General features: G+C 43.8%; 1 protein-coding gene across 5 annotated transcripts in view; it reads left to right on the plus strand.

The window, feature by feature from the left end:
• LOC118394680 (cadherin-18-like) overlaps positions 1-22,129 on the plus strand; it is an 82,183-nt gene that overhangs the window by 39,474 nt on the left and 20,580 nt on the right. For 4 of the 5 annotated variants that reach the window (XM_035788126.2, XM_035788127.2, XM_052463772.1 and 1 more), the window contains 2 exons: positions 12,662-12,956; positions 13,414-13,533. In XM_035788126.2, coding sequence (XP_035644019.1) covers positions 12,662-12,956; positions 13,414-13,533 — 415 coding nt within the window. Of the gene's footprint in view, positions 1-9,344; positions 9,874-12,661; positions 12,957-13,413; positions 13,534-22,129 lie in introns of those variants that run through there. The other variant, XM_035788128.2, reaches the window with a different exon arrangement.

Here is a 22,129-nt window from a genome sequence, read left to right on the forward strand (position 1 = left end):
ATCCACTGTGAAACTGACATTGTATGACATTGACACTACAGTATGTACCAAAGGTGAGGGTTAAAATTGGGCTTGTGAGAGATGTGGGAAGTAAAAGGCTGGTAAGAGATGGCTCACACACACACACACATCCCCTGAGGGAGGGAGGGGGGTTGAGTGCGTGATTCACTCTCCTCAAAGATGCTGTGATAGTTGAATTGTGTGTTCTTCTTCCACTAAGATGGCACCTCTCTTGGTATTGATTTGGCCATGAGGAAAACAGCAGGTAATAGAGTATCAAGTAGCCATTTTCAACAGCACATAAGCCTACATTTATGAGCTTGATTCTTGTCGGCACGCTAAGTATACAAAACATAAAGGACACCTGTCCTTTCCATGACATAGACTGACCAGGTGAATCCAGGTTAAAGCTATTATCCCTTATTGAGGCCACTTGTTAAATTCACTTCAATCAGTATAGATGAAGGGAAAGAGACAGGTTACCGAAGGATTTTTAAGCCTTGAGACAATTGACACATGGCCATTCAGAGGTTAAATATGCAAGACAAAAGATTGAACAAGTTCTCATTTACAACTGCGACCTGGCCAAGATAAAGCAAAGCAGTGCGACAAAAACAACAACATAGTTACACATGGAATAAAAAAACGTACAGTCAATAACACAATAGAAAAAATCTATATACAGTGTGTGCAAATGAGCTAATATTAGGGAGGTAAGGCAATAAATAGTCTGTAGTGGCGAAGTAATTACAATATAGCAATTAAACACTGGAGTGATAGATGTGCAGAAGATGAATGTGCAAGTAGGTGCGAAGGACCAAAAAAACCTATGGGGATGAGGTAGTTGTATGGGCAATTTACATATGGGCAATGTACAGGTGTAATGATCTGTGAGCTGCTCTGACAGCTGATGCTTAAAGTTAGTGAGGGAGATATGAGTCTCCAGCTTCAATGATTTTTGCAATTCGTGTCAGTCATTGGCAGCAGAGAACTGGAAGGAAAGGCAGCCAAAGGAGGAATTGGCTTTGGGGCTGACCAGTGAAATATACCTGCTGGAGCACGTGCTACCAGTGGATGCTGCTATCGTGACCAGTGAGCTGAGATAAGGCAGGGCTTTACCTAGCAAAGACTTATAGATGACCTGGAGCCAGTGGGTTTGGTGATGAATATGAAGTGAGGGCCAGCCAACGAGAGCATACAGGTCGCAGTGGTGGGGCTTTGGAGACAAAACGGGTGGCACTGTGATAGACTGCATCCAATTTGCTGAGTAGAGTGTTGGAAGCTATTTTGTAAATGACATCGCCGAGGTCAAGGATCGTTAGGATAGTCAGTTTGAGGGTATGTTTGGCAGCATGAGTGAAGGATGATTTGTTGCGAAATAGGAAGCCGATTCTAGATTACATGTTTTATTGGAGATGCTTAATATGAGTCTGGAAGGAGAGTTTACAGTCTAACCAGACACCTAGGTATTTGTATTTATCCACATAAGTCAGAACCGTCCAGAGTAGTGATGCTGGACAGGCGGGCAGGTGCAGGCAGCGATCGGTTGAAGTGCATGCATTTAGTTTTACTTGCATTTAAGAGCAGTTGGAGGCCACGAAAGGAGAGTTGTATGGCATTGAAGTTAGTTAGTTAACACAGTGTCCAAAAAAGGGCACGAAGTATACAGAATGGTGTCGCCTGGGTAAAGGTGGATCAGAGAATCAGCAGCAGCAAGAGCGACATCATTGATGTATACAGAGAAAAGAGTCGGCCAGAGAATTGAACCCTGTGGCACCCCCATAGAGACTGCCAGAGGTCCGGACAAGAAGGCCTTCGGTTTGACACACTGAACTCCGTCTGAGAAGTAGTTGGTGTACCAGGCAAGGCAGTCATTTGAGAAACCAAGGCTGTTGAGTCTGCCAATAATAATGTGGTGATTGACAGAGTCGAAAGCCTTGGCCAGGTCGATGAATACGGCTGCACAGTATTGTCTTTTATCGATGGCTGTTATATCATTTAGGACCTTGAGCATGGCTGAGGTGCACCAATGACTGGCTTGGAAACCAGATTGCATAGTGGAGATGGTACGCTGGGATTCAAAATAGTCTGTGATCTGTTTATTAACTTGGCGTTTGAAGATTTTTCAAAGATTTTAGAAAGGCAGGGCAGGATGGATATACGTCTATAACAGTTTGGGTCTAAGGTGTCACCCCAGCTTTCCAATCTTTGGGATCTCCGCCGATACGAAAGAGAGGTTGAACAGGCGAGTAATAGGGGTTGCAACAATTGCGGCGGATAATTGTCTTACCCAGCTGATTTGTAGGGGTCCAGATTTTGCAACTCTTTCAGAACATCAGCTATCTGGATTTGGGTGAAGGAGAAATGGTGGAGGCATGGGCAAGTTGCTGTGGGGGGTGCGTGGTTGTTGACCGGGGTAGCGGTAGCCAGGTGGAAAGCATGGCCAGCCGTAGAAAAATGCTTATTGAAATTCTCAATTATCATGGATTTATCGGTGGTGATAGTGTTTCCTAGCCTCAGAGTGCAGTGAGCTGCTAGGAGGAGGTGCTCTTATTCTCCATGGACTTTACAGTGTCCCAGAACTTTTTGGAGTTTGTGCTACACGATGCAAATTTTTGTTTGAAAACGCTAGCCTTTGCTTTCCTAACTGCCTGTGTATATTGGTTCCAATCTTCCCTGAAAAGTTGCATATCGCCGGGGCTATTCGATGCTAATGCAGAACGCCACAGGATGTTTTTGTGCTGGTAAAGGGCAGTCAGGTCTGAAGTGAACAAAGGGCTATATCTGTTCCTGGTTCTACACTTTTTGAATGGAGCATGCTTATTTAAGATGGTGAGGAAAGCAATTTTAAAGAATAACCAGGCATCCCCTACTGATTAAATGAGGTCAATATCCTTCCAGGATACCCGGGCCAGGTCGATTAGAAAGGCCTGCTCGCTGAAGTGTTTTAGGGAGCGTTTGACAGTGATGAAGGGTGGTCATTTGACCGCAGACCCATTACGGACGCAGGTAATGAGGCAGAGATCTCTGAGATCCTTGTTGAAGACAGCAGAGGTGTATTTAGAGGGCAGGTTGGTCAGTATGATATCTATGAGGATGCCCGTGTTCACGGATTTGGGGTTGTACCTGGTAGGTTCATTGATATTTTGTGTGAGATTGAGGGCATTAAGCTTAGATTGTAGGATGGCCGGGGTGTTAAGCATGTCCCAGTTTAGGTCACCTAAAAGTACGAGCTCTGAAGATAGATGGGGGGCAATCAATTCACATATGGTATCCAGGGCACAGCTGGGGGCAGAAGGTGATCTATAACAAGTGGCAATGGTGAGAGACCTGTTTTTGTAAAGGTGGATTTTTAGAATTAGAAGCTTGAATTGTTTGGGCACAGACCTGGATAGTATGACAGAACTCTGCAGGCTATTTCTGCAGTAGATTTCAACTCCGCCCCGTTTGGCAGTTCTATCTTGATGAAAAAGGTTGTAGTTGGGTATGGAAATCTCAGGATTTTTGGTGGCTTCCCTAAGCCATGATTCAGACATGGCTAGGACATTCGGGTTAGCAGGGTGTGCTATAGAACTTAAGGAGGAGGCTTCTGATGTTAACATGCATGAAACCAAGGCTTTTACAGTTACAGAAGTCAACACATGAGAGAGCCTGGAGAATGGGAGTGGAGCTAGGCACTGCAAGGCCTGGATTAGCCTCTACATCCCCAGAGGAACAGAGGAGGAGGAGGATAAGGGTACGACTAAAGGCTATAAGAACTGGCCGTCTAGTGCATTCGGAACAGAGAGTAAAAGGAGCAGGTTTCTGGGCATGAAATAATAGATTCAAGGCATATTGTACAGACAATGGTATGGTAGGATGTGAGTACAGTGGAGAAAAACCTAGGCATTGAGTGGTGATGAGAGAGGTTTAGTCTCTGGAGATCATTTAATCTAGTTGAGGTCACCACATGTCTGGGAGGTGGAACAAAAGGGCTAGCTAAGGCATATTAACCAGGGCTGGAGGCTCTACAGTGAAATAAGACAATAATCACAAACCAAAACAGCAATAGACAAGGCATATTGACATTAGGGAGAGGCATGTGTAGCCGAGTGATCATAGGGACCAGTGGGAAGCTAGGCGAGCTGGAGACATGGCGATTCAGACAGCTAGCGGGCCAGGGCTAGCAGGCTAGCAGAAGGGCCTTAGGATGTCGGGGATGTCGCAACGGAAGAGTCTGTTGTAGCACCCTTGGACGATTACGTCAGCAGACAAGTCGTGATGGATCGGCGGGGCTCCGTGTGGGCAGTCAAAGGGGTCCAGGCTAATTTGGTAATATAGGTATTGTAGCCCAATGAGTGGCTGATGGACCTCTTCAGCTAGCCGGGAGATGGGCCTAGCACGAGGCTAGTTACAGGTTAACTGGTGCTTGCTTCAGGACAGAGACGTTAGCCAGGGGTAGCCACTCGGACAACAGCTAGCAAGCTGCGATGGTTCAGGTGAAAAGGTTCAGAGCTTGCGGTAGGAATCCGGAGATGTGAGAGAAGCTGTCTAGCTTCTGTTGGGGGTTCTAAAGTATTGAAAATAGCAGATCCATATCACATTGGATGAGGCGGGTTGCAGGAGAGTGTTGAAATTGAGGTTAAAAATATAAAAAATATATCCGAAATATATACAAAGAAAAAAAAGATATATACATGGGACACGACAAGACAAAGACATCTGAAGTGCTATGCCATCTTGGAAAATAATGACCGGGGTATGGTAGTAGGTGTCAGGCGCCCCGATTTGGGCCTGACCTAGAAAACGGTTATACTTTTCACGGCTTCAGATGTGTCAGCGTGATGAAAGGATGAAAAATGGCCACATGTATCTGAATTTTCTCAACTCTGCTCTGCTGTGACTAATTAGCTATACAACCTTCTCCTACATCACAGAGACTATATATACCTAGCTGTTCTCTGTATAGGCTAGACATGTACTGCACACTGAGTGTTGAAACTACACTTTCCTCTGATTTAGATAACAAGGTTACAGCCCCAGTCCACATACATCCCAACCTCTTATCAATCAATGGGATTGACGTGTAGAGGTGGTGTTGGTGCAGCGGAGGCCAGAGATGGTTGATATAGTTGCACACCGTTAATACTACCAAGTCTCTCAGGCAGCAGTGCCATCACCTCTCACTACAATCTTAATAATAAATAGTTCCAAAAGGGTTCTTCGGCTGTGCCCAAAGGCAAACACTTTTTGGTTCCAGGTAAAACCCTTAAAAGGGTTCAACCTGGAACCCAAAAGTGTTCTTCAAAGGGTTCTCCTATGGGGACAGCCGAAGATCCCTTATTGGTTCTAGATTGCACCTTTTTTCTAAGAGTGTAGAGTTAGATAATATGATTAAATATCCCTTATCAGACCTCAGAGACAAATATTACATAAAATATTTCACCCCGGCTCACTAATACCAAGACTGAGTATAAAACAATTATTGTCAGTGAGCTCTTGCTGCAGCATAAAAATTGACCTTTCCATCAGCGTGCCTCATGTAATTTGTGGTTAGCAGAGGGGGTAGATTCCTGATTTAATCAGTCGGCGGGTTCTTGGAGCGTAGTCAGTTTATCAGCCTCTGTACAAGCCTATACCAGTGAACTTGGCTCCATGGGAATTTAGTGAGTGGATAGCTGCCAGTGTATGGGAAGACAGTTTTGTGTCATTATTTAACAGCATTCTAAATGGCATCATTGTGTAATTCAATGAAATCCTACAAAAGAAATGTGTAGGCTATGCAAAGTTTGCAAACTAGGCTATTGCCTCCCTGTGCATACACACTCCTGTGCATACAAACTGGAAGTATCTACAGTATGCCTGTGAAAGTATATAACTGGATGTAGTAGTGGAGGGATTTTACAGTGAAATCTTGCAGTATAGCAACTGAGCCTATTTATCCTCCCTGTAGATATAAACTCAGCAAAACAAGAAACATCCTCTCAGCAAACCTTTTTTAATTAAAAAAATATATATTTGTATGAACATAACAAGATTCAACAACTGAGCCATGAACTGAACAAGTTCCACAGACATGTGTTAACAGAAATGGAATAATGTGTCCCCGAACAGGGGGGGGGTTAAAATCAAAAGCAACTGTCAGTAACTGGTGTTAAATACTGCAGTGCATCTCCTCCTCATGGACTACACCGGATTTGCCAGTTTTTGCTGTGAGATGTTACCCCACTCTTCCACCAAGGCACCTGCAAGTTCACAGACATTTGTGTGGGAATGGCCCTAGACCTCACCCTCCAATCCAACAGGTCCCAGATGTGCTCAATGGGATTGAGATCCTGGCTTTTTGCTGGCCATGGCAGAACACTGACATTCCTGTCTTGCAGGAAATCACACACAGAATGAGCAGTATGGCGGCATTGTCATGCTGGAGGATCATGTCAGGATGAGCCTGCAGGAAGGTTACCACATGAGGGAGGAGGATGTCTTCCCTGTAACGCACAGCATTCAGATTGCCTGAAATGACAACAAGCTCAGTCCGATGATGCTATGACACACTGCCCCAGACCATGACAGATCCTCCACCTCCAAATCGATCCCGCTCCAGAGTGCAGACCTCGGTGTGACGCTCATTCCTTCGACGATAAACGCAAATCCAACCATCACCCCTGGTGAGACAAAACCGCGACTCGCCTGTGAAGAGCACTTTTTGCCAGTCCTGTCTGATCCAGCGACGGTGGGGTTATGCCCATAGGCGACATTGTTGCTGGTGATGTCTGGTGAGAACCTGCCTTACAACAGGCCTACAAGCCCTCAGTCCAGCCCCTCTCAGCCTATTGGGGACAGTCTGAGCACTGATGGAGGTATTGTGCATTCCTGGTGTATCTCATTCAGTTGTTGTTGCCATCCTGTACCTGTCCAGCAGGTGTGATTTTCGGATGTACCGATCCTGTGCAGGTGTTGTTACACGTGGTCTGCCACAGCGAGGACAATCAGCTGTCCGTCCTGTCTCCCTGTAGCGTAGTCTTAGGCGTCTAACAGTACGGATATTACAATTTATTGCCCTGGCCACATCTGCAGTCCTCATGTCCCCTTGCAGCATGCCTAAGGCACATTCACGCAGATGAGCAGGGACCCTGGGCATCTTGATTTTGGTGTTTTTCAGAGTCAGTAGAAAGGCCTCTTTAGTGTCCTATGTTTTCATACCTGTGACCTTAATTGCCTACCGTCTGTAAGGTGTTAGTGTATTAATGACCGTTCCACAGGTGCATGTTCATTAATTGTTTATGGTTCATTGAACAAGCAAGGAAACAGTGTTAAAACCCTTTACAATGAAGATCTATGAGGTTATTTGTATTTTTACGAATTATCTTTGGAAGACAGGGTCCTGAAAAAGTGACGTTTCTGTTTTTGCTGAGTTTAGCATTTTCCCTTATGTGAAATTCTATGAAGTAAAGGCGTGCCAAGCACAATAACTCATTCTTACACCAAGAGTGACAAAAAACTCACCATATGGAAAAAGTGGACAGCAGACACACAGGCTGATTGCATATCGTGAAATCAGATCATGCTCTGCATCCATTCTGCAACCAGGCCCCTGGTGATATATTACCAAAGTGGATAGTTCCATATATTTATTTATCTATTTATCTGTTTGGGGTTTTTCCCCCATGGCTCTTTTTATCCTTTCATCTCTTTGATAATGCAGGGCCTAGGGTAAGCATCAGTCATGAGCTGTACTCCCATTACCCTGCTAGTGAATAAAGGCACCATAGCGAAAGATAAATGAATGCTACTCTCTCACTGCAGGCAGCGGTGTTCTGTGAGTGAGAGCAGTATTCTGAGCCAGTGTAAATGCTTGCGCCAGCCCAACCTTCCTGAGAAAGCCAAGGTTATCATCACAGTAGTTCCACCAACTTCCACTGAATGATATCGGTCTTGGATTCTTATGTACTGTATATTACACCTACTGCGTACTACGCAATAACATTTATTATTGTGTCGTAGCCTATTACGCTGTGTTTTGGAGTGTCCTAAGAGGACAATATAGTCCACTACTTAACGCACATGTTGTACATTTGGTGCTTTATGAGTCTTGGACACCTTCCATATGATTCTGTAGCAAACAGGGTTGCTGCTTGTACCCTCTTCAGGCATGTGAGGCGGTGTGGAGGTGAACACTGTCTTTGCTAATTGCTCTCTGCTAAGGGATTACACTCACTGCCAAGAATTAAGAGCAGCGTGTGTGTGTGTGTGTTTAACTATACTTGTGGGGACCAGAGGGTTAGTTTTAGGGTTAGGGTTAGGAGCTTGGGTTAGGGTTAGATTTTCGGTTTACAGTAAGGGTAGGGTTAGAGTTAGCTTTAGGGTTAGGGGTTAGCTAAAATAGGATTTTGAACGTGACTGAATTGTGTGTCCCCACAAGGTTCGTTGTATAAGACTGTGTGTGTGTGTGTGTGTGTGCGCGTCTGAAGGGTTGAAGGTGGAGGCAATAAAAACCATACACTGAGGAATGTATAAAATACAGCTTTATGATTGTAACTGCCAACAGTTGCTGGCTTTATTCGTCATTCAGGACATTTCCCCTCAGTGTCTATAGAGAAAATAGCATTCTGCCAAAGAGCAAACACTTGAATTCATAATAGGATAACTGACTTGGCTGGCCAGTTGTGTTGTTATACAGATGATGCAAGCCAGCTCCAACAGTGTTGGTGCTGTCAAGAGATTCACAGCTTTTCTTTAATGGTTTGTTATCCATCATTCACTTTCATCCTTACAGAACCACCCTCAGCATCAGCACCACAGCTGTCTGGAAACATGGAGGCTTGGGTGCATCCCAATAATCTCTCCTTCCTCCTGATGTGTGCACTTGTTCACTACTCCCCCAACATTTAAAAGCATTGGATTGATGAAGGCATGGGCTAGAGGGAGTTTCCATAGACCAGCATTTTTTTTAATGCATGAGGGCAAGTGAATAACAAGCGATTATTGCGATTCAACCCATGCTCTTAAGAAGTGGTGTATTGATATGAATGGAGAAGTCATACTCTGGTTGCTATATTTGAGATTCTATCAGATCCATTTTAAAGCTAATGGGGGTGTTTTACACCTCTCTCAAACAACCTTCCACGCCACTTGACTTGTTTAAGACTTTGTAAAAAGCCATGTGCCAGGCACAACCCTGAAATATTCAGACGACACGTCAACAAGGAATAACAGATTTAATTTGCAATGATGCAACTCGGTGTAGCACAACTAATCTGGATAGAGCTGGATTAACCCGTTTGTGTGTTCACACATTGCATTGGCTTTGTTCTGCTAGGCTACGAAGGGGGATACATCAGTATCAAAATGTCAAGGCAGTTAGAAACACTGTTCTTCTTGTTCTCAACGTTTTACATCAGAGTTGACACATCATTTTTATATATATCAGTATCATATGATACCCCAATGATTTAGCCTCGCTAAAAGAGTGTGGATTTTCTTTGCATCAAAAATTATGCATGATTTGTTTTTAGATAATGACGTACGCTGCGAGTCGGAAAGCACGTTCAGAGAGTGAATACATTTAATTAATAAACACGTAACACAAACAGCGCACTGACATGGAACAGAAACAGAAACGACGACTACTTGGGAAGAAACCAAAAGGAGTGACACATAAAGGGCAGGTAATCAAGGAGGTGATGGAGTCCAGGTGAATGTCATGATCTGCCTAACGCTGGTGACAGGTGTGCGCCGTAACGAGCGGACCGGTCGCCTCCGCTGAGGCGCAGAAACCTGATGAACCAGCTGAGGAGAGAACCTGATGAGCCGGCTGAGACCTCCCCGTTTGCCTCGGCTGAGGCACGGGAACCTGCCTATCGAACTCACTCCAAACCGGCTGAGGCCTCCCAGGTAGGTCCGGCTCCAACACCCGGACTCAACATCACCCCCGACACAAAAAATAAATACACTCCCCGATGCGTCCCTTTGTTGAGGCGTCATTCTGTAACGATGTACACTGCAAATTGGGAAGAAATTTCAGGCACTGAATACATTTAATTAATACATGTAACACATACAGCACACCGACATGGAACGAAAACAGAAACAATGACAACTGGGGAAGAAACCAAAGGGAGTGACACATTAAGGGCAGGTAATCAACGAAGTGATGGAGTCCAGGTGAATGTCATTATGCTCCTAATGCTGGTGACAGGTGTGCGCCCTAACGAGCTGCCTGGTGACCTAGAGGCAGGAGAGCTATATCAGCTGTACAGCAGAGACTTTCCCATTCAGGATTTGTATGAATTAGTCATGTCTACACAACAGATTATTTTTTAACCTCTGAACACTAAAATGGCATATAGTGATAGATTTATGCAGCTATGTGAGATTTAAAAAAATAATTCTGCCAGTCTGCTTTTGATTTAAGTGAATGCAAAAACAGTCGGGTATGCAGGCTACTTGTACACTAAGGGTGGGTTGCACCAACATGGATTAACTCTTAAATTGGGTTAAATCAAGGTTTATCTATTAATCTTGTTGTAACCAAATGTTAAACAAAGTTTTAAATGAATCCTAGTTCAATTAAATCGTTCCTCTAATCTAAATTGAGTTTTCACTTCATTAATTTTAAGCCTGTTGCTCAAAGAATGTCTGTAACGGTTTTCTTGCGGTGAAGGAGAGGCGGACCAAAATTCAGCGTGGTTTCTATTCATGGTTCTTTAATAAAGACTCTACACATGAACAAACTAACAAAACAAGAAACGTGAAAACCCAAAACAGCCCTATCTGGTGCAAACACAGAGACAGGAACAATCACCCACCAAACCCAACACCAAACAGGCTACCTAAATATGGTTCCCACCTGCCTCTGATTGAGAACCATATCAGGCCAAACACAGAAACAGACAAACTAGACACACAACATAGAATGCCCACTCAGATCACACCCTGACTAAACAAAACATACAAAGCAAACTATGGTCAGGGTGTGACAATGTCACAAAGAGAGAGAGAGAGAGAGAGATCACACAGGACACTGGATAAGACAGGAGAAATACTCCCGATATACCCTAGCCCCCTACACATAAACTACTGCAGCATAAATACTGGAGGCTGAGATAGGAGGGGTCGTACGACGATACCCCCGGACAGGGCCGAACAGGCAGGATGTAACCCCACTCAGCCCCCACACCACTAGAGGGATATCTTCAACCAAACACTTACCATCCTGAGACAAAGCCGAGTATAGCTGACTAAATATTGATGGGTCAAGTTGTCCGTCATCATCATAGGGGTTATGGAGAGGTGCAAACTGCTGGAGAATCCTCTTCTCTTTAATCCGGTATTTTTATCCTCCAGTTCATTACTGAATTCCTCCATCAGCTCCGACAAGAGTTTTTTTCATAAGCGGAGAAATGTGAACTTATTTGACGTGCCATGGTCATGTGGTTAGTGGACAAATAATAAAATGGCACAATAACGTTAAGTAATGACAATAATTAATAACATTGTATGCTAGCGAGCTTGGTTTATAAACTAGCTAGCTACAGTAGCTAACGTTAACTAACACATTTATTTTCTGTCTAGCACTGGCAAATAACAGATTTTATTTCAAATCAGCCATCACATGAGAACCTTTCAAGATGGAGATGCAGTAGTTCAATCATCACATTGTTATTATTTTATCAAGGAACAGCAACATTTGTGGCCTCATTTGTCAAGTAGGCTAGCTACTTCGTTTCAACTCACAAAATACTTAATATATTTTTTTCTTTTTTTTCTTTATTTTCACCAGGTAGGCTAGTTGAGAACAAGTTCTCATTTACAACTGCGACCAGGCCAAGATAAAGCATAGCAGTGTGAACAGACAACACAGAGTTACACATGGAGTAAACAATTAACAAGTCAATAACACAGTAGAAAAAAAAGAAAGTCTATATACATTGTGTGCAAAAGGCATGAGGAGGTAGGCAAATAATTAAAATTTTGCAGATTAACACTGGAGTGATAAATGATCAGATGGTCATGTACAGGTATAGATACTGGTGTGCAAAAGAGCAGAAAAGTAAATAAATATAAACAGTATGGGGATGAGGTAGGTAAATTAGGTGGGCTATTTACAGATGGACTATGTACAGCTGCAGCGATCGGTTAGCTGCTCAGATAGCAGATGTTTGAAGTTGGTGAGGGAGATAAAAGTCTCCAACTTCAGCGATTTTTGCAAAGAATAATTTTGCACGCCCAATTTTTCAGTTTTTGATTTGTTAAAAAAGTTTGAAATATCCAATAAATGTCGTTCCACTTCATGATTGTGTCCCACTTGTTGTTGATTCTTCACAAAAAAATACAGTTTTATATCTTTTTGTTTGAAGCCTGAAATGTGGCAAAAGGTCGCAAAGTTCAAGGGGGCCGAATACTTTCGCAAGGCACTGTATATAATGTAAAATAACGCTATTAACCGGTTCCCATGCTTTTAACATAATGGTTCTGTTCCGGAACAGTATGGATCATTTTCCTTCCAGGTTCCGTTTCTGTTCATTGAAAAATGTCCTTATTTTCCGGGTATTTGGTTCTGTTCCCTGAACCGGTTCCAACACATGGTCAACCATGGTGGTGAAATCCATGGGTATAGTTTTCTATGTTCAAATGAGTATTGTTATATCTGTGTGTAAAATTTCTGTAATTTCCTTCCCAGCTGCACTCCAACTCAGACAAAGGAGACGGTTCCGTCAGATACTTGCTGACGGGAGAGGGCGCTGGCACTATATTTGTCATCAATGAGGTCACAGGGGACATCCATGCCAGCAAGAGCCTGGACCGGGAGAAGAAGGGCCATTATGTCTTACATGCCCAGGCCATCGATCGTTACACCAATAGATCTCTAGAGCCTGAGTCCGAATTCATTATCAAGGTCCAGGATGTCAACGACAATGCACCCAAGTTTCCAGATGGCCCATTTGCTGCTGCTGTTCCCGAGATGGCCGATGTTGGTAAGGCAGAATACTGTCAACATATTTTTGAAATGCTGGGTACACCTGGCTGTAGGGAGCTGGCTTTGTACCCTGACTGTGAGAGCAGTCAGATCATTAGCTGGGTCATCAGTATTGCTACAGATCCCTACTGCATCCAGAGGCAGTCAGGCATTAATGCACAACTCTGTAAATTGATTTTGACAGTCCTGATAAATGGGTTTGGATTAATTGGGAGATAACAGATTTCGGCCTCACTTTATGCGATACAGAAACACTCTGTGGTATTTTTAGATTTGCATGTAGTTTTACTATAAGAAAACCATGACAATATAGTGAGTTGTGCTACAGTATGCCATTGTAGTTTTTACAGTGATCATGGCACGTTGTACTTGTACTGTCTGTGAGTTCGTGTGGTTGTAGTTAAATGGGTTTTGTTTGGAAATACACTACTGATATAACCTTTCCTTCCATGCAGGCACATCAGTGTTTCAGCTCACAGCCACAGACGCAGACGACCCCACCTATGGGAACAGTGCCAAGATTGTGTATAGCATACTACAGGGACAGCCTTACTTCTCTGTAGATCCCAAAACCGGTGAGACGCCTGCCTTCTACTTAACATTCACTGCAATATAACGCTGCATGTGTGAATTGCTTCTGCCAAGTGAAAATAGCTTTGTTCTACAGTACATGTTTTATTAGATGTTGATTGTTGTAATCAGGCTGTTAAACTGTGAAAAGGGCCAAAGTGCCTCATGATGATGTTTAATGACACAGCTGATTACAGAGGCAATAAGCTCAAATTGGGTCTAGTTTTAGAGAAGGCTGCAGTACTATATGTGTTCAATAAATTACATAGTAGAGGGAAAAAGACAGCAATAGTGTTCCTCGTTCTTAAAAAGAGATACCTGCCAACTGTTCTGTATTCTAGCATTCTTAATCCCCCTCCCGCTCATTGTATAAAGGCTCTCGGACATTTTGTTCTTTGCTTTGAAGACATAAGAGAAATAAAAAAGCCTTGAATAACTTTGACAAAACATCCACCCTTGACAAATGCACAACATTACCAACAGTATATGGACACCTGCTCGTCGAACATGTTATTCCAAAATCATGGGCATTAAATGGAGTTGATCCCACCTTTGCTTCTATAACATCATCTAGGCTTTCCACTAGATGTTGTAACGTTGCTACGGGACTTGCTTCCATTCAGCCACGAGAGGATTAGTGAGGTTTCGTGCTGATGTTGGGCAATTAGGCCTGACTTGCATTTGGCATTCCAATTCACCCCAAAGGTGTTCGATAGGGTTGAAGTCAGGGCTCTGTGCAGGCCAGTCAAGTTCTTCCACACCGATCTCCAAAAACTATTTCTGTATGGACCTCGCTTTGTGAAACATGCTGAAACAGGAAAGGGCCTTCCCCAAAGTGTTGCCAAAACGTTGGACGCACAGAATTGTCTTCAATGTCAGTGTATGCTTCAGTAAGGCCATTCTACTGCCAATGTTTGTCTATGGAGATTGCATGGTTGTGTTTGCGATTGTATAACCCTGTCAGCAATGGGTGTGGCTGAAATAGCCAAATCCACTAATTTGAAGGAGTGTCCACATAGTTTTGTACATAAAGTGTACATATTCTGTGAGGATGCTTTTCAAAGGATTCCAGTCAATGTAATATTAAACATTTTATTTCACCTTTATTTTATCAGGTAGACATACTGAGATCAATGTTTATTTTAGAGATTAGCCATGAATTACAGATAATACAGAAATACACACATCTAAATACAAGTAAGAAATGCAAGCAAAAATACAAACAAACACATTCGTCACTAATACGGTCCTCAATCAGCTTTCTGAATTGCCCTAGAAGCACCAAAACATCAAATTGAAGAACATTTTGAAGATTGTTCCACAAATACGGTGTAAAAAAACTAAAAGCTGATGTACCTAACTTAGTAGAGACCAAAGGAATTGAATCCTTAAGACTGTGTAATAACAATAGTTAGATTAGAAATAGCTAAATGTTTATGTGTCTGTGGTGTGTGTCTGTATGCAGTACATCCTGATCCTGGGTCCCATGTGGCTCCTTGCAACGAAAGGATTGTGGGTTTGATTCACGTGTGGAGCTAGTATGAAACATTGATGCACTTACTACTTTAAGATGCTCCGGATAAGTGTGTGTTACAGTGATATGCACACCTAAAGAGAACAAGGAATAAATATAGACATAAGTTATTTTCTTTGCTTCAACAGTCAATGTGTGTTGAGAAGGCAGAGTGAATCTGGCAGTGAGACTGTATTATATGCCATCTGTCACTACTCAAGATGATAGTCCTAGCCATGTTCCCGTCACATATGCTCAAGTGCTATTGACACCCATCAACCCCATGTGCCATGAATGTAACCAAGCACTGGTATAACCACTATGATGGGTCCAGTTTTGTCATCTTAAAAGTATGTTTTATCGATGTCCATGTTGCACTGCTTAGCTACTTGAGTGAGTGGTTCTGATTTGGTTTGAGGCATAGATGTGAAGTAGCCTGGCTGGATTGTGGCCATGCCAGCTTCAGTGCATACTGGGCCATAGCCATGGCAATGCCAGCTGTTCCTGCCTCTCTCCAGCAGCTTATTGGGGCCCCATCAGCAGGAGACCCGGTCACTCAGCCCACAATCAGAGCAGAATCAGAGCTGCCTCTACACTACAATCATCTGTCTGTGATCAGGGAGTGAGGTGTTCAGCTCCTGACCAGTGATCATCACTGACATGCAGAAAAGCACACATGCACACACCTATGTATCCATGCGTGCACACACACACAGACACACACACACATTTACAAAAATGCTTCCTTTTCAGACATAGCTAATCATAACCATTACAAAAAGCAATATTTGGACGCAGTGAGCATGCAAATGAAACATGAAGCCTTTCTTATGTATAATCGACCCATATACAGCTGTAAAAAGATAGATTGTTAGCATAGTCAATCTGACATGGATTAGGAGGTTGAATAAAAGGCCTGAGAGGATATGATACTAAAACAGCATGAACAGTTTACCTGTATCTTCCAATAGACAACAAAAGTCTGGCAGGTAATATTGACTGGTGTAAATAAAGGACCCAGAGGAATATTTCACAATAAGACCTGCATTTAATGGCATTGATTACCCATCCCTGATCTGACTAACATAATTACAGTAAGCTACCGGTGTTTCCTCCATTATACTCCTGTTATATAGTTACATAGACAGCAGTGGTGGAAAAAGTATCCAATGGTCATACTTGAGTAAAAATATAGATACCTTAATAGAAAGTTACTAAAGTAAAAGTAAAAGTCACACAGTAAAATAATACTTGAGTAAAAGTATTTGGTTCTAAATATACTTAAGCATCAAAACTAAATGTACTTGCTAAAATATACTTAAGTATAAAAAGTTAAAGAAGTATAAATCATTTCAAATTCCTTATATTAAGCAAAGCAGGCCACACCATTTTATTGTTTTGAAGATGTATGGATTACCAGGGGCACACTCTAACACTCAGACATCATTTACAAAATATGTTTTTGTGTTTAGTCGGTCTCCTACCAGATCAGAGGCAGAAGGGATGACCATGTGTTGTCTTGATAAGTGCGTGAATTGGACCATTTTTCTGTCCTGGTAAGCATTCAAAATGTAATGAGTACTTTTGGGTGTCAGGTAAAATGTATGGAGTAAAAAGTACATTATTTTCTTTAAGAATGTGGTGAAGTAAAAATAAATGTCAAAAATATAAATAGTCAAATAAATTACAGATACCCCCAAAAATGACTTTAGTAGTACTTTACACCACTGGTAGACAGTAAGGAGGACAGTAACTTTCCCATTTGCCTTTTAAGTAGGAAAGGTTTTTTGTTTGTTTTCACGCAGTCAGGGGATACCGTCCATTCCACGTACTGATAGGCTGATACGTGTATACATTTTAAAGTGAGCAGGGATTATACAACTTTTAACATTTGATCAATTGAAGGAATTGCCAGCTGTTATTTTGGATTTGATTGATATTTACATTTTCACTGTCAGTCTTCTCTAATAATATGTAGTTCATTCACCACCCACCCCCTCCAATGAAGCTAGCCATCTGGCAAAGCATTATAGCCAAAAATCTCCAGAAGATGCTGTAAGGAACAAATGGCAAATGCCTGACAGTTTGTATGTAATATTATGTTATTTTATCAGATTGCACTAGAATACTTATTAGCAAATGTCAGCTTTGCATCAATCATCGGTATTGTTCTTACTGTATATCGAACAACATACCTGAACTCTGATTTGCCTTGGCTAAATAAGCAGAGTAGGCATTGTCTACTCTTCAGAGGATCCAGAGGAGAAGAGACTTGAAGTACAGTAGTTTGGCTGTGCCTCAGAGAGGCAAAGGGACTACAGTATTGGCTGTGCCTCAGAGAGGCAAAGGGACTACAGTATTGGCTGTGCCTCAGAGAGGCAAAGGGACTACAGTATTGGCTGTGCCTCAGAGAGGCAAAGGGACTACAGTATTGGCTGTGCCTCAGAGAGGCAAAGGGACTACAGTATTGGCTGTCCCTTTGAGAGTCCCTGGGTCAAGAGCAAAGTCAAAGACATCACATCACCCACTCTGGCTGGTCCTGAGAGCTGAGGGAAAATGATTGGGGAATCCCAAGGTCAATTGGAAAGCAAACAGCACAACAACATGGCCCTAACAGCCTTTTATCCTTTGTCACAGTGGCACTACATTATTCCTAGTGATGGGGGGGGAATAAGCACATTTACATATCTTAATAATATTTTTTATGATATATCATGTCGTTTTGACAATATCGCAATATTAGTTTTGCACGAGTACCTGCACCAAAACTTATTTTTCCTTCATAGCTTGTTCTCCAACTGCGATGACCAACTGCGATGCAGTGGTCTAGGGCACTGCATCGCAGTGCTAGCTGTGCCACCAGAGACTCTGGGTTTGCGCCGAGGCTCTGTTGCAGCCGGTCGTGACCAGGAGGTCCGTGGAGCGACGCACAATTGGCCTAGCGTCGTCCGGGTTAGGGAGGGTTTGGCCGGTAGGGATATCCTTGTCTCATTGCGCACTAGCGACTCCTGTGGCGGGCCGGGCACAGTGCACGCTAACCAGGTCGCCAGGTGCACAGTGTTTCCTCCAACACATTGGTGCGGCTTGGTTGGGTTGTGTTTCGGAGGACGCATGGCATTCAACCTTCGTCTCTCCCGAGCCTGTACAGGAGTTTTAGCGATGAGACAAGATAATAACTACTAACAATTGGATACCACGAAAAGGGGGTAAAATTCAACAACAAAAAATAGGGAGCCAGTTTGTTTTCAGCACTTTTATTTCCATGACTGATCAAAATGAATTTTCTCATGGCCCTCTCTTGTCCCTCTACAGCATATAAACATATAAACTCACAGTATTGTATTACAATACAATATCTCAAATTCTGAGAATCACAATACATATTGTATTGGCACTGAATCGTTGATCATATCATATCATATCATGAGGTCCCTGGCAATTCCCAGCACTAATTGTTCCCATATAATGAGAATGGAAGCTGAACAAATTGGTTCTATGGTAATGCCTTAACCTGGACAGAATGAGAATGGAGAGAGACTGGAGTATAATCCATTTGCTGAATTCTGTTATTTGGTCGGGCTAAATTCAGCGTATTCATGTTCAGACAATTTTTGTTCTTCTTCCACTGGCTGAATACTGAGAGGCTTTTAAGCATTATTGTGGTTTTGGTGTGTTGACAGCTGAACTTACTTGTCCAGGCAGGTGGTTTGTGGCCACAATGTGTTTGGTGCAATCTCTATGACATTCTCTGGGGCGGAACACTTCTCTGTATTCATTTGTTCTGGCAGGTTGAGCTATCTGTTAGCATGTTTTTCTTTCTCTCATTTTCTCTCCATTCATTCATTCATTCATTCATTCATTCATTCATTCATTCACTTGTTCATTCATTCATTCATTAAAGTACAGCAAGTCATTTGTTGAGAATTCAGCGACAGAGTGTTTTAGTTTCTGAAAGGAAAACAACCCTGTGAATTGTTGCCCATAAGATACACCATAGCATTGGCAAGGTTTTCTAAAAAACGTTTATTTCTTTTGTTACAATATACAGTAATTTAACTGTAGCCTTGGGAGGCTGTATTTCAGTGCCTTCATGGTTGTATAAGTATACTGATAAAAAGCATGAGCTGGCGCACACACCAAAAACGCTGGTCGAGGTGCTGACTAACGGCGAGTAAACTGTATGCTATAGAAATAAATTATAGTGTGCGACTCTCTTTTACAAGCTCCCAGTAATTTATTGGGTAAACCACCAACATGGGCTCCTGAGTGGCGCACCGGTCTAAGGCTCTACATCTCAGTGCTAGAGGCATCACTACAGACCCTGGTTTGTTTCCAGACTGTATCACAACCAGCCGTGATTGGTAGTCCAATAGGGCTGCGCACAATGCATGGTTAGGGTTTGGCTGAGGCAGGCCGTCATTGTAAATAAGAATTTGTTCTTAACTGACTTGCCTAGTTAAATAAAAAAGACCAAGGTTAGCCTACAAGTACATACTTATAGACAAGCTCCCAGTCATTTATTGGGTAATCCACCAACGTTTCAGCATCACTGTGGCTTCTCCAGGGTAATGTCATGAATACTTGAACCAGGTTATGTAGACAAACAGTGCAATTAGTGCACCCGGTGACAATAATGAGGGGTGTGTCATTGTTAAAAACATTTTTCATTCTCATCACCATAGTAAGACAATAGTTTACAGCTTGTTGAATATATTAGGCTATTGTTATCATACTGCTACATTGTTTCCATTTCATTTCATCTTTGTAACATGTGATCTTTTGATTGAAGCGTAATGCATAATAAGCATCATCAACAATTATCATGCATTACGGTTGAACCAAAAGAGTACATGTAACAAAGATGAAATGGAAACATTGAAATATGTAATATGTATATTAAATTAAATAATCGGTATATAAATAATAATGTAAGTTGGTCGAATTACAATGTACAATATCTAATTATGTTGCAATTTGATAACAATAACCTAATATATTCAACATTCTGTAAATGTTGTCTTTTATCAGTTACGTTGTTTTCATTCACATCACCCTAATGACTATAACACAACCCTCACTATTGTCTACATAACCTGGTTCAAGCGTTCATGACATTACCCCTGAAGAAGGCACAGTGATTGTAACGGCATTCGTCAGTTGAAGGAGAAGCGGACCAAAATGCAGCGTGGTGGTTACTCATGTTCTTTAATGAAGAATCGACGATACATGAAATAACTACAATATACAAAAAAACTACAAACGAAACGCGAAACCTATTACAGCCTATCTGGTGAACACTAACACAGAGACAGGAATAATCACCCACAAAATACACAGTGAAACCCAGGCTACCTAAATATGGTTCCCAATCAGAGACAACGAGAATCACCTGACTCTGATTGAGAACCGCCTCAGGCAGCCAAGCCTATGCTAGACACACCCCTAATCAGCCACAATCCCAATGCCTACAAAAAAACAATACGACAACACAATAAACCCATGTCACACCCTGGCCTGGATGGGCGTCTGTCCATGGTGGCGGCTCCGGCTCGGGACGTGGACCCCACTCCATTAATGTCTTAGTTTGTCCCCTTGCGTCCTGGGATAGTCCACCCTCGCCGCCGACCATGGCCTAGTAGTCCTCAACCAGAACCCCACTGGACTGAGGGGCAGCTCGTGACTGAGGGGCAGCTCGAGACTGAGGAGAAGCTCGGGACTGAGGGGCAGCTCGGGACTGAGGGGCAGCTCGGGACTGAGGGGCAGCTCGGGACTGAGGAGAAGCTCGGGACTGAGGGGTAGCTCGGGACTGAGGGGTAGCTCGGGACTGAGGGGTAGCTCGGGACTGAGGGGAAGCTCAGGACTGAGGGGAAGCCCGGGACTGAGGGGAAGCCCGGGACTGAAGGGAAGCCCGGGACTGAGGGAAGCCCGGGACTGAGGGAAAGCTCAGTACTGAGAGGAAGCCCAGTACTGAGAGGAAGCCCAGTACTGAGAGGAAGCTCAGGCAGGTAGTTGGCTCCGGCAGATCCTGGCTGGCTGGCGGATCTGGAAGAGTCTGGTTGACTGGCAGATCTGGAAGAGTCTGGTTGACTGGCAGATCTGGAAGAGTCTGGTTGACTGGCAGATCTGGAAGAATCTGGTTGACTGGCAGATCTGGAAGATCATGGCTGACTGGCGGATCTGGAAGAGTCTGGCTGCTCCATGCAGACTGGAAGATCTGGCTGCTCCATGTAGACTGGCAGCTCTGGCTGCTCCATGCAGACTGACAGCTCTGGCTGCTCCATGCAGACTGGCAGCTCTGGCTGCTCCATGCAGACTGGCTGCTCCATGCAGACTGGCAGCTCTGGCTGCTCCATGCAGACTGGCAGCTCTGGCTGCTCCATGCAGTCTGACAGCTCAGGCTGCTCCATGCAGTCTGACAGCTCAGGCTGCTCCATGCAGTCTGACAGCTCAGGCTGCTCCATGCAGTCTGACAGCTCAGGCTGCTCCATGCAGACTGGCAGCTCAGGCTGCGCTGAACAGGCGGGAGGCTCCGACAGCGCAGGAGAGGAGGAAAGCGCTGGCTGCGCTGAACAGGCGGGAGGCTCCGACAGCACTGGAGAGGAGAAAGGCTCTGGCTGCGCTGAACAGGCGAGGCGCACTGAAGGCCTGGTGCATGGTGCTGGAACTGGTGGTACTGGATCGAGGACACGCACAGGAAGCCTGGTGCGGGGAGCTGCCACCGGAAGACTGGTGTGTGGAGGTGGCACTGGATAGACCGGACCGTGCAGGCGCACTGGAGCTCTTGAGCACCGAGCCTGCCCAACCTTACCTGGCTCGATGCCCACTCTAGCCCGGCCAATACGAAGAGCTGGTATGTACCGCACCGGGCTATGCACCCGCACTGGAGACACCGTGCGCTCCATAGCATAACACGGTGCCTGCCCGGTCTCTCTAGCCCCCCGGTAAGCACAGGGAGTTTGCGCAGGTCTCCTACCTGGCATAGCCATACTCCCTGTAAGCCCCCCCCAATACATTTTTGGGGCTGACTCTCAGGCTTCCATCCGCGTCGTCGTGCTGCCTCTTCATACCAGCGCCTCTCCACTTTCTCC

Source organism: Oncorhynchus keta, chromosome 15 (assembly GCF_023373465.1).
Source record: "Oncorhynchus keta strain PuntledgeMale-10-30-2019 chromosome 15, Oket_V2, whole genome shotgun sequence".
NCBI lineage: Eukaryota > Metazoa > Chordata > Actinopteri > Salmoniformes > Salmonidae > Oncorhynchus > Oncorhynchus keta.